Source organism: Pyxicephalus adspersus, chromosome 3, assembly GCF_032062135.1.
Source record: "Pyxicephalus adspersus chromosome 3, UCB_Pads_2.0, whole genome shotgun sequence".
Taxonomy (NCBI): domain Eukaryota; kingdom Metazoa; phylum Chordata; class Amphibia; order Anura; family Pyxicephalidae; genus Pyxicephalus; species Pyxicephalus adspersus.
Genome location: NC_092860.1, coordinates 156,465,048 through 156,478,242, shown reverse-complemented (window position 1 = coordinate 156,478,242; position 13,195 = coordinate 156,465,048). Strand labels below are relative to the sequence as shown.

At 46.4% G+C, this 13,195-nt stretch overlaps 1 protein-coding gene across 1 annotated transcript; it reads right to left on the bottom strand.

Moving 5' to 3' along the window:
• Positions 1-1,588: 1,588 nt before the first annotated feature.
• SPEF1 (sperm flagellar 1) lies at positions 1,589-4,983 on the bottom strand. Its single transcript, XM_072406985.1, has 7 exons — positions 4,837-4,983; positions 4,278-4,389; positions 3,873-4,029; positions 3,510-3,552; positions 2,903-3,077; positions 2,690-2,795; positions 1,589-2,588 (listed from the first exon to the last, which is right to left on the bottom strand). Exons 1-7 carry the CDS (start codon positions 4,943-4,945, stop codon positions 2,487-2,489), a joined length of 804 nt encoding a protein of 267 aa, XP_072263086.1. The 5' UTR covers positions 4,946-4,983; the 3' UTR covers positions 1,589-2,486.
• Between the last annotated feature and the right edge of the window lie 8,212 nt (positions 4,984-13,195).

Here is a 13,195-nt window from a genome sequence, read left to right as displayed (position 1 = left end):
TGGAGCTGTGGGCCTTATAAGAGAAAGCAGTGCGGATGTTTTACTGGTTGCAGAGCACATTAGAACTTTCATAATAACCTAACACTAATATAATAAAACATAAATGTGGATTTAGGTGAACTAAAAGGATATAAAACCCCAAAGGTACAAGTCCACCTGACCATCCATCCCACCTACCTATATGGCCAAGAGTATGAAGTAACCTGACCATCACACTGAACTATGAGGCCAAGAGGATGAGGTCACCCGACCATCACACCGACCTATATGGCCAAGAGTATGAGGTCACCTGACCATCACACCAACCTATATGGGCAAGTGTATGAGGTCACCTGACCATCACACCGACTTATATGGCCAAGAGTATGAGGTCACCTGATTATCACACTGACCTATATGGCCAAGAGTATGAGGTCACCTGACCATCACACTGAGCTATATGGCCAAGTGTATGAGGTCACCTGACCATCACACCGACTTTTATGGCCAAGAGTATGAGGTCACCTGATTATCACACTGACCTATATGGCCAAGAGTATGAGGTCACCTGACCGTCACACCGACTCCAGAAGTTGCCAGGGGTTCCTTGAGCGCTGGCTGGTCGACCTTCTAAGATGGTGACTACGAGCGGACTTTCCACCATAATTAAAGTTGTGCTTACCTTGGCTTCTTACTTCTTCCTTGGACTTACCTTACTCACCTTACACCCATCTCCTGCCTAGCCAGGCATGAATTTACCATTGGCATTACTATTACCCAGGTTTAGGTCTACGGAATGCAGCGTTGGCAAAATCCCAACACTCTGGTCTAGACATTCTCAGCCAAAGTTTTGGGAACCCTGGGGGTTCTTCCAGAAGTTCCTTGAGCTGTGTCTCCCATAAGTTGGGAGGCCAAGAGAATGAGGTCACCTGACTACCACACCTTTCTACGTGGCCAGGGGTATGAGGTCAGCTGACCATCACACCAACCTACATGACCAAGCCCATAAGGATCCCCGACCATCCCACCGGCCTTTATTGCCAAGAGTATGAGCTGCCCAGTTCTGAGGCCAACACCACTTGGCAAACCTTCTGCTGGCAACCCAGGATCTGACTCCTAATGTGTGGTTGGGGGGCATTTTTCCCATTAACTGGTCTTAGAAAGGGTTCCCTGTCCCCGTATAATTATTTTAAGGGTTCCTCAGGGGTCTGATTTGCACTAATCAGTTATTAATTGGCCTTGGGTTGGGTTTGGTTGGGCTTCACAGTAATCTGTTGGATTTTCATGCCGTATGGCCTCCAGTAGGCTCTAACAGTCACTGTTCTGGTTTGGCCTTGGCGTCACCAATTCTTAGTCCTGTGATATAAATAAAGCTGATCTAAAATAAATTGTGCAGTGATGGGTGCCTGCACACGACTCTGAATCCTCAGTGACACCAATAATTCCCGATCCTAAATAGCTGCCTGCATCTGGGATGGCGCCCCCCGCTGGGCCCTCATGGTCAGATGGAGATTTCAGTGTCATATGCAGCAATTAATGGCGATGTACAAGGAAGGGCCCCGCAGGATGCTGGCTGCATGGTTTGATAAAGTCAATGGAATGAATCCCCTCCACCTATATTACTGATGGTTGAATCTTCGCAGGTTCACCAAACTGGGTTCAAGCAGGTAACAGGGTTTACCTTGCCAACTCCTCGAATTCCCAAGTGCACAAGACAAGTGAATGGCTGAGGTTAAAGTGGAGCCCATGGTGGGATCGAACTCATGACCCGCGTTGTGTCTTCATAGGGAGGCCGCCATCTTGGTAGAGGCTTTCCTTCCTCATGTCACAACCTCCAGCAAGCAGAATAGTGGCAACATCACTAAATCCCATGGGACAAGTGAACAGCTGAGGTTGGAGTTTCACACATAGTGGGATTAAACTTTTTACTTGCTATGCTCGGAGGAAGCCGCCATCTTGGTTGTGGCATCACTAAATCCGTCCTCACACTGCAGATATACAGCTATGAGGTCACCAGAGTGCCCAGGCATCTCACATACCAGGAAGCACTGACCAATAGGAAGGTAGACATAGGGCGGCGTTGTGATGAGATGACATTGTCAAGCCCCATGACACCATGACACCCTATGACATAATCACACCCCATGACATCATCACACCCTGTGACATCGTCACGCCCCATGACATCATCACACCCTATGACATCATCACACCCCATGACATCTTCACACCCTATGACATCTTCACACCCTATGACATAATCACACCCTATGACATCATCACACCCTATGACATCATCACACCCCATGACATCATCACACCTCCAATCAGAGAACAGCACTGATTGGATGGAAAGTAAAACGTGCAGCCAATATGTATATGATGAGATATAATAGGGCAGGTATAACATATTTACACCCTTTATATTGGTATATAAAATAAATACAAAATCCAATAAAATGGCGGAAGCAGGGAGCGTTACATGCGGCTGGCGAATATCTAGTGAGTCATTTCTTCTCGGCCTCCTGCAGGCGGCGGGTCAGGTCATCGATCCGGACGTTCTTCAGGTGGACGAGCTGCTCCATCCGCCGCAGCTTGGCCTGCAGAATCTGAAATAAATTGCGGTGAGTGTGAGGTCCGACACTGCGGCTGGCTGCCTGTGTATGACCGAAACCTGCCGGCCACAAAGGATGCTGGGAGTTCATGTTACCTGGAGGTTTTCCTGGGCTTCCATCAAGGCCTGCTCCTTCTCTGCCAGCTGTATGCGCATACTGGTGTCGGCATTGGCTGCCTGGGCATATCCCTGCTGCTGTTTGCTGGGGGCAAAGAAAGAGGGGGTACCCCATCATGGGCCTGTACCCCTTTATAGGACTGCACCCCATCATACGTCTGTACCCCATCATGGGCCTGTACCCCTTCATACGTCTGTACCCCATTATGGGCCTGCACCTCATCATACATCTGTACCCAATCATAGGTCTGTACCCTATTATACATCTGTACCTCTTTATAGGCCTGCACCCCATCATACGTCTGTACCCAATCATACGTCTTTACCCCATCATAGATTTGTAGCCCATAATTCGGGAAACTTAAATCTAACAGAAATTAAAAGCGAGTAAAAAGCAGTGGACGGGATATCATTTTAATTGGCCCAATGTGCTTGCATACTGCCTTACAGCTATTTCCTCTGAATTCATCCATTGGGCGAGTCAATCATGTGACACCTAAAGTATAAAGAACAACAGAGGACTACATGTCCCAGCATCCCTGCATTACAGTGGAGATCATGTGTAGAGCAGACAGGACTGGTAGTCATAGGAGGTGAAACAGTCATCTGATCTCAGGCTAATACTTGTGTCCATGACCATGTGACCAATCATGTGACCAAATACCGCGACCATATTGGGGAGCACAAAAAAGAGAACCAGTCCCAGTTGTCATTTATTAACCTTCCCTAAGAAAGAAGAAGGAATGTGGAAAGAAAGTGGGAAAAGAGACTAAAACTATGGACAGGAAGTATCTGTTACCTGGCTCCGTGTGATTGGCAGGTTGAGGGCGTGGGCTCATCTCCTGTGTGGGAGGAAGAACACATGTCAGAATACTGGGGGCCCATATACACCTGTCACCCGTCATGTCATGAGAACCCTGAGATCTGGGGTCCCCGGCATTTTATATCCCCAATGTTGGGATGACTTTACTAAAGAATTATTGTGATTTTTATTTCACTTGGGACATGTTACACCACCCTTTTCTCTGGGGTGTTAAATGTTATTGTCCCCAACCCAGCCTCCTAATATACAATCACAAGATGACTAAAATATGCTAATGACCTGATCAGTCATGTGATGCCAGTAAATGACAGGTGAGCAGTGTGACCTCCATATTGTTACCTGAGATGTGTCGGCATTGGCCTGCAGTTGTTTCTGTTTCTCCTCGATCTTCTGCCGCAGAGTGTTCAGCACCAACTCCACCACCCCGGGCGAGCATTGCACCACCTTCCGGATCACATCGTCCGGGACCGAGAAGCTCATCTTACTCAGGACTTTCCTAATGAGAGATAGGAATGAGAGAGGAGTGACTCCATAACTCGCCACCGACACCCGAGCCACGCCCACTTAATGTATGGGGAGGTACATGCCAGTGACATTCATCCCACTGTCCTGGGAACTGATCATATTTGGCACTGACCAATGGTGGTACCACAATAGGCCCTCGCCAGCAAATCCCTGGCAACCCTACAGGGGGGGAGAGGAAATTGTCCCATCTGGGGTCAGCGGGCCAGGGGGGTCACTTACTTGTTCAGTATGGTCCAATTACTGATCTTCTGCTGGGGGGAGTTAGCGGGGACATAATTGTGCATCTCCACCAATTTGGGAAAATAGAATTTCACCACTTCAGCAGCCAGCACTGCACAGGGGGAGAAACAAAATATACCATCACAAGTCATGTGACTGTCATTACCCAATCATACATCATCCTATCCATGGTACTGCTGCTGATTGGACAGCGAAAGAGCAGGAGGATACTGATTAGATTCTAAACTAACTCTGCTCCTTCCTCTATAACTCTCCTCTCCTGAAATACTCTGCCTGCTCCTGTAAAGACATGACGGAATTTATGTTGTCACCCTAGGACAGGAAGTGTATTGGTGGCAGGATCACCTGGTTACATGCAATATGAGACATCCCTAGATTGTAAGCTCTTCGGGGGAAGGGTCCCCTCCTCCTCCTGTGTCACTGTCTGTATCTGTGTGCCATTTGTTATCCCTATATTATTGTACAGCGCTGCGTAATATGTTGGCGCTATATAAATCCTGTTTAATAATAACAATATGACATAATAGGAGTGTCAGACCTCCGTCGCTGAAGTCTCGGGTGATGTTCCTCTTAGGTCGGGATAGCGGGATTTTATCCACCCAGGAATAAAGTTCATGCAGGTTGTGCTCGTCGAATTCCACAGCCATTCTTCCTTCCTTCAACACCTGAGCCCTGCTGCTGCTGCTGCTGGCATTGTTGTCAGTGATCACCATGGTAACCTCTCAGCTTGCAGCACCAAGGCATGCTGGGAAATGTAGTTTAGACCTCACAGCTTCTTCAACAAACTTTATTAGAAGTTTACACTGCAGTGAACTATTATTATTATTATTGTTATTATTATTAAAAATAAACTAGATTTATATAACGCCAACATATTACGCAGCGCTGTACATTAAATCGGGGTTATAAATAACAGACAGATATAGACAGTGACACAGGAGGAGGAGAGGACCCTGACCCGAAGAGCTTACAGTCTACGAGGTAGGGGATATGTAGTGGAAAGCAGAAAGCTTGACCTAGGGGTTTGTCCCTGGTCAGATACGGGGCATAAAGTCCGCAGGACTGCCAGGCAACCCACATTTTCAGGAAGTGACATTTATCCATTTTTTTCATTTGGTTTCAACTGTCAAAGCCCTACAATGGAGGAAAAGACACTCATAATTGTGTGAATGGGCCCCTAATGTATTCACCAGACATTTGGGGTGTGATAGTGAGGAGGGTAGACTATGTGGCCTCCATCACATGACTTTGCAAGACACAACCATTGTGCTGCACTACTAAGCAGAAATTCTCTATATATATTTCCTTATATGGAATATGTCTTCCTTATATGGTGTGCAGTGGGCGGGGCTTACAGTGCTTCCTGTTGGAGGGTGAAAGTGTGTTGTCACCCTGTCACTGTTGGGATTACAAGCTGCAGCCGTAGTCACCACCACACTGGGGCATTGATGTGCAGCTGGCTAGGGGGCGATTTTGAACAAAATGTAGCAAATACAAAGGAGCCAATCAGTTGTAGACCCGGAACAAGTGGGCATTTGCCCCTAATACGGCCCTGCAGGGAAAATAAAGGGCAATAGTTGATGATACGCGGGGCCTTAGAATATGAAATGTCGTCCAATCAGGGATTACCCTGAGGATGGGGGCCGACCCCCCCCATAGCCCCCCGGGACCGCTTAATGTTACTGCCCAGAGGGTGATGGAGTGCGGTCACTGCGTGTCTGAGCGTGTCACCGTCCTGCATGCAGCTCACAGATCTCAGCAGCGCTACAGTCCATGCTCATCCACCGGACTCATCGCAGCTCCATCCTCCTCACCCTGCGCTCACCGCTGGGCCCATAACGCCCTCCAGGGGCCATGACACATCTGCTGCCCCCCATCATCCTCATCCTCCTGCATCATCAGCTCCCCGGGAGTGAAGGTGAGTGACACCCAGCATGTTATACATGGTTCTAGAAAGCCCAGCACTACCTGCCATGGCATTTATTGTCATGGAGGACACTGGGCTTTCTAATAAAGGAAAGCTATCACACGAGTACACTGAATTATTTAAAATTAGAAAGCCCAGCACTACCTGTGATAACTTTTTTACCTGCATTCATTTATGACATTCTGTTGGAAAAGTGTACTGGATTTTTGAAAAAAGAGGAAAGCCTAGCACTAACTTTATCTATTTCATTTATCAAATTTTATCTAGGTTTCTCCAGGGCAATTGAAAAATACACCGGGCTTTGTAATAAATGAAAGCCCAGCACTGTGTGTTATAATATGTGCTGCCTGAATTTATCCGTAACACTTTGTGTTAAAAAAGAAAGCCCAGCACTCCCTGTAATAACGTATTTTACCTTGATTTACATCCATGCTGAGTCCCTTTGGAAAGCCCAGCACTGCCTGTTTGATTATTACCCCGAGTCATGCATATCATCCTTCCAAAAAAGCATTACATGTATCGCTCTGATTCATTCATTTAAAACTATGCTGTGCTTTCTAAAAAATAAAGCCCAGCACTACATGCAGTGAGACATTTTACATTGGATTCATCCACAGCATTTGGTTTGAAAAGCATTTTGTGTTTCCTTCAAAAAAGGAAAGCCCAGCACTACCTGTAATAACATGTTTTCCTGGCTTCATCTATGCAAGTTCCTTTGAGAAGCATGCTGGAGCCAAGCAATATCTGCAAAAAATAAAATACCTGGATTCATCCATGCCAGAAAGCCCAGCACTACCTGGTATAGCATTTATTACCTGGATTCATCCAGGGCATTTTGTTTAAAAAGCATGCTGGGCTTTCTAAAAAAGAAAAAAGCCTAGCTCTACCTGTAATGTATTACTTGGATTCATTTATGCAAGTTCTTTTGAAAAGCATACTGGGCTTCCTAATAAAGGAAAGCCCAGCACTGCCTGTTTTAGTATTACCTGGATTCATTCATAGCAGTTTGTTTAAAAAGCATGCTGGGCATACTAAAAAAAATGGAAAGCCCAGCACTACCTGTGATAAGATGTATTATCTGGATTCATTCATAGCATTTTCTTTGGAAAGCTCCCTAGACTTTTTAAAAAATGGAAAGCCCAGCACTACCTGTAATAACATGTAATTCCAGATTCATCCATTGTATTTTGATTGAAATGGCTTTCTAATGAAGGAAAGCCTAGCACAACTTGTTATAACATTCATTACCCAGATTCATCCATGGAAGTTTCTTTGAAAAGCATGCTGGGCTTTCTAAAAAAAAAAGGAAATCTTATACAGATACCAGAATCATCTACGACATTTAATTTGAAAATTACACTAGGCTTTCTAAAAAAAAAAATAAAAAATAAAAAAAGGAAAGCCCAGCACTACCTGTATAACAGTTTTTACCTGGATTTATTCAATGCATTTTCTTTGAAATGCATGCTGGGCTTTCTAACAAAGGAAAGCCCAGCACTGCCAGTTATAGAATTAATTATCTGGATTCATCTATGTAAGTTCCTTTGAGATGCATGCTGGGCTTTCCATGAAAGGAAGGATTCTCCCATGTGGGGGTTGTCTATGTAACGCTAGTCGTAAAGTACCCCCTCCCTCCTCCCCTCAGGCCCTTATTGCCCCTGTGTGACCCCAGCGCTGTATATTCCTAGGAATACAGAGACAACAAGGAGGGAAGGAGCAGACGGTTGTCACATTCCCCGCATGTCTGTACAGTTCAGGTGATGGACAATGATAAATACCCTGCACTCCGGCTACATACCCCAACACCATCCAATCTGCAGCCTAATCCCTCGCCTTCTGCCCCCCACCTGGGCAAATAGCTGGCACCTGCTATCCATCATAGTAATAGCAGCCCATTCACTGAACCTGTTGGAAGGGAAATGGCATGAGGAGCTGGGCCAGCACATAGAGTATTTAGAAACTCCCAGAAGAGAAGGGGTCTATGATAAATGAAGAGGGGGTAACTGGGGTAGTAAGAAGGAAATGTATTGCAGGTAAAGAATTGATTCTCCTGGGCTTTTCACTGCATTTTTAAGATGGTGATAGGTTCTCTTTAATGTTTATCTAAACCCAAGAGCAAAGAATGTAACATCAAAAGTCTGAAAAATAAAAAAGCCACCAGATTGAATTGTGCAGCCGCACTCTCCTCCTCTCTGGTGCTGTCAAATGCAGTACCTCTCCTCCGCCACCAGATGTCCCGAGTCTTCCTGGTAGAATGATGCAGAGACTGACAGATAATCTGCTCTCACTGTCTGTGCGCTATAGGGGGTGCTGAGGAGTTTCCTCCACCCGAGAAATGGGCTCCTGCATGTCACATGACCATCTTAGTTGTATCTGATTGGTCGATAACCCAATCCGGTCTCTTGTTTCAGGAATCTCCTGGCGCTGAATTTCACCGCGTCCCATTACAGAGAAGACGGAGAATTGGTCACCGAGTCCCCGGGATATCTGGTATGGAGACCCCCATCCAATCCATTGCACAACACCCAACAAACGGGGGTCATTGTAGGCCGGGGGGGGGGATTTGTAGTTCTGATCCAGGAAGCATAGGCAGGTCCTAAGACCCCCAAATTCGAAGCCCGGGGGTATGGGGCTACTGTACAGGTAAGAAGTGATGCCCCCTGCAGGCCATGTGCTGTAACTTATACTGGAAGCTTAGATCTGGGAAACTTTTCATCTTTTCCCCATTGTCCGCCTGAGACCCACAGCTGTGTGAAAAAGTAAGTACACCCCTATATTAATTGGGGGAGGAGGGGGATAACATCTCCATTCATGGGTGATATGACCTATCGGTGTGTGAAGGAAGTACACCCCTAAAATATTAGAGGGGGCAGGCTAATAGATCTCCATTGAGACAGGTAAAGGTGATTTACCTGACCATGTGACCTATCGGTGTGTGAATTGTCGTAATCCTAAAATAGGTAGGTTTGTCATGTGGAAAAAGTTAGTACACCCCCTATACTTACCAATTTGAATCAGGTGTCTGAGATTGGGTGCCGGTAACATCAACCTGCCTAGGGACTAGCTGGAGGAACCGGGCCGATGGTCTCTAATAAAATAAGGGGTCACCATGCCAAGATCAGAAGAACTCCTTTAGGTCCTCAGGAAGGTCATGTGACCAGATTAGCAGCCAGTAAGATCAGGTATGGAGGACCCGGCCATGTCTATTGATGTGTGTGTGGTCACCAAGATCAGAAGAAGGTCATGTGACCAGATTGGGTGCCAAGGTAAAGAACCTCCTTATGGGGAAGCTGGAGGAACCTTCTGATATCCTCAGATATGGGGGACCTGGTGGTCTCTACTGATGAATGGGGTCACCATGCCAAGATCACAAGATCCCTATAAGACCCTCAGAAGAAGGTCATGTGACCAATGTGGGTCCCTAAAAGAAGAACCTCCTGATGGAGAAGCTGGAGGAGCCTTCTGATATCCTCAGATATTGAGGACCTGGTGGTCTCTAATGTAGAGTGGGGTCACCATGCCAAGAACAGAGGATCCCTATAAGACCCTCAGAAGAAGGTCATGTGACCAATGTGGGTCCCTATAAGAAGAACCTCCTGATGGAGAAGCTGGAGGAACCTTCTGATATCCTCAGATATGGGGGACCTGGTGGTCTCTACTGATGAGTGGGGTCACCATGCCGAGATCACAAGATCCCTATAGGACCTTCAGAAGAACGTCATGTGACCAGTGTGGGTCCCTAAAAGAAGAACCTCCTTATGGAGAAGCTGGAGGAACCTTCTGATATCCTCAGATATGGGGGACCTGGTGGTCTCTACTGATGAGTGGGGTCACCATGCCAAGAACAGAGGATCCCTATAAGACCCTCAGAAGAAGTCATGTGGTCACCAAGATCCCTCCTAGACCCTTAGAAAGAGGTCATGTGACCAAATTAGGTGCCAGTAAGAAGAATTTCCATATAGAGAAGCTACAGGAACCTCCCTGGTAATATCCTCAGACATGGAGGACCCGGGGGTCCTCAGAAGAAGGTCATGTGGCCAAATTAGGTACCAGTAGTAAGAACATGGTTATGGTGTACCTGGAGGACCCTTCGGATATCACGGAGGGTCTGCTGCTTGCTATAGATGTGTATGGGGTCACCATACCAAGATCAGAAGATCCCTATAAGACCCTCAGAAGAAGGTCATGTGACCAGATTAGGTGCCAATAATCTGGAGGGGGAGCCTAGAGATGATCATATCAGTGTGCTGCTGCTCCGCCATGGTCCAATCAGCAGTCTGTGGGCGGGTCACAGACCAGGCTATGACGTCTACCTGTAACAGAGAAAAGTGAGGTCCAGGACCTGGGTGACTTTCTGTCAGGTGGAATGGTGCACGGTGAATGGTCCAGGGATCACATGACAACATATATGTGTTCAGCTATTCCTTCCCCTGGGCTACAGGAACGTGTCAATCACACATCATCAGATCGTACATTCACCCACATTCACTGGCTCAGCATTCATTTCTCCTCGCGCCTCTCCCGTGATGGAAGGGTCCCCCCATATCTGTGTCAATCTGCAGAGCCCCCAGGAGGACACCACTAGCCAGCTGCTGTACAAGGGGCCAGTGCAGGCCCAGGCGTGCACTACATTCTAATAAAGGCGTCCCCGGGCCCCTCACTTCATAAACTTTACAGAAAGCAGAGCCTGAGGGCCACACTCCAATCAGGAGTTAACTGTTTTCTCCTAGCTGTCCCTGAGCTCGAATTTCTGGTGTTAGAGATGAGAAAGAGTAATAATCACAGCTTGCCAGGCTAAGAACATGAGAAATGAGTGCAGAAATCCAGCTGGTGATCCTGCCAGGAATCCAGTGTCCTTGTCGCTTCCTGTACACTGAGATGAAGCCATGATATCAGCATTTCCATTTGCTCAGGTATCTTGGCTTTTCCAGATATTTTCCAGGATCGGCTTCCAGGTTTTCCTGGTCGGGGTGGAGATCTGGACTCAGGAAAATCGAGCTGTCATCTCGGATACTGCACATGCCACTCTTCAGCATTTCCTGCGGTGGAGGATGAAGGAGATGCTACCTCGGAGGAATCATGATAACATCCAACTGATCAGGTACCTGAGAAGGGATCATTGAGGTCCACCACTACTCAACCCAACAATTCATTAAGAGTTCTGGGGGGACATCATGTCACTGAAGTCTTATCAGTATTCAACTCACCAGCTAGTGAAGGGTAATGGTGGGCATTATTGTCATTGAGGTTCCCCGGTAGTCAACCTAACCCAACTCATGATGAGTCCTGGTGGGACATCATTATTATTAAGACCCCACCACTACTCAACTTACCCAATCATGAAGAATACTGGGGGTGACTTCATTATCACTGAGGTCCTTCCAGTATTCAATTCACCGGCTAATGAAGGGTAATGGTTGGACATCATAGTCATTGAGACCTCACCAATTGTCAACCCAAGAACTCATGAAGAATACTGGTGGGACATCATTGTCATCGAGGCCCCCCAGTATTTAACTCATGAAGGGTAATGGTTGGACATCATTGTCACTGAGGCTCCACCACTACTTAACTCAACATTTCATTTAGAGAACAGGTAGAAGATGGTTATCATTGAAGTTCCACCAGTACTTAACCCACAAACTCAAGGGCACTGGTGGGAAATCATTATCCTTAAGACGCCACCAGTACTCATTTCACAGATTCATAAAATGTAGTGGTGGAACATCATCGTCCTTGAGGCTCCTTCACTACAAAACCCTCCCATCAAGGGTAATGGTAAGACATCATTGTCACTGAGGTCCTACCAATATTCAACTCACCAACTCAGGAAAAGTCCTGGTGGGACATCATAGTCATTAAGGCCCCACCACTACTCAACCTACCAACTCATGAAAAGTACTGGGGGGACATCATTGTCAGTGAGGTCCTTCCAGTGTTTTTTTCACCAGCTAATGAACGGTACTGTTGGAACTTCATAGTCATTTAGGCCCCACCACTCTCAACTCACCATTTCATTCAGAGTACTGGTAGAAGATCATTGTCATGAGGTTTCACCAGTATTCAACCCACCAACCCATGAAGGGTAATGGTAGAACCTCATTGTCATTGAGACCCCACCAGTATTCAGTTCACAAGCTCATTAAGGATAATGCTGGAACGTCGTTATTATTAAGGTCCCACCACCACTTAACAACTCATGAAGGGTACTGGAGGTCTTTATTGTCACCAAGGTCACACCAATACTCAACTTACTCAATCATGAAGAATACTGGCGTGATTCATTATCACTGAGGCCCCATGAGTATTCAACTCACCAGCTAATGAAGGGTAATGGTTGGACATCATAGTCATTGAGACCTCACCAATACTCAACCCAACAACTCATGAAGAGTACGGGTGGGACATCATTGCCACTGAGGCTCCACCACTACTCAACTCACCATTTCATTTGGAGAACAGGTAGAAGATGGTTATCATTGGAGTTCCACCAGTACTTAACCCACAAACTCAAAAAGGGTACTGGTGGGACATCATTATCCTTAAGACCCCGCCATTACTAATTTGACCGATTCATGTAGTGGTGGAAAATCATCGTCCTGGAGGCTCCTCCACTGCAAAACCTTCCATGAAGGGTAATGGTAAGACATCATTGTCACTCAGGTCCTACCAATATTCAACTCACCAACTCAGGAAGAGTACTGGTGGGTTATCATTGTCATTAAGGCCCCACCACTACTCAACCTAACCAATCATGAAGAATACTAGTGGGACTTCATTATCACTGAGGTCCTACCAGTATTTCATTCACCAGCTAATGATTCACCCCACCTCTACTCAACTTCTTAAGACTTTGCCTGTACTCAGTTCGCCAACTCATAAATTGTAATGGCGGAACTTCATTATCAATGAGGTCCTACCAGTATTCAACTCACCAAAGGATTACTGAGGGAACATCATTGTCATTGAG

Bases quoted from the DNA above. Each gene is read 5' to 3' on its own strand.
- SPEF1 (XM_072406985.1), bottom strand. From the start codon at position 4,945: ATGGCTGTGGAATTCGACGAGCACAACCTGCATGAACTTTATTCCTGG. The intron at 4,390-4,836 runs GTCTGACACTCC...CCCCCTGTGCAG, and splicing joins CCGAGACTTCAGCGACGGAG to TGCTGGCTGCTGAAGTGGTG. The intron at 2,796-2,902 runs GTATGAAGGGGT...CTTTGCCCCCAG, and splicing joins GCCCATAATGGGGTACAGAC to CAAACAGCAGCAGGGATATG.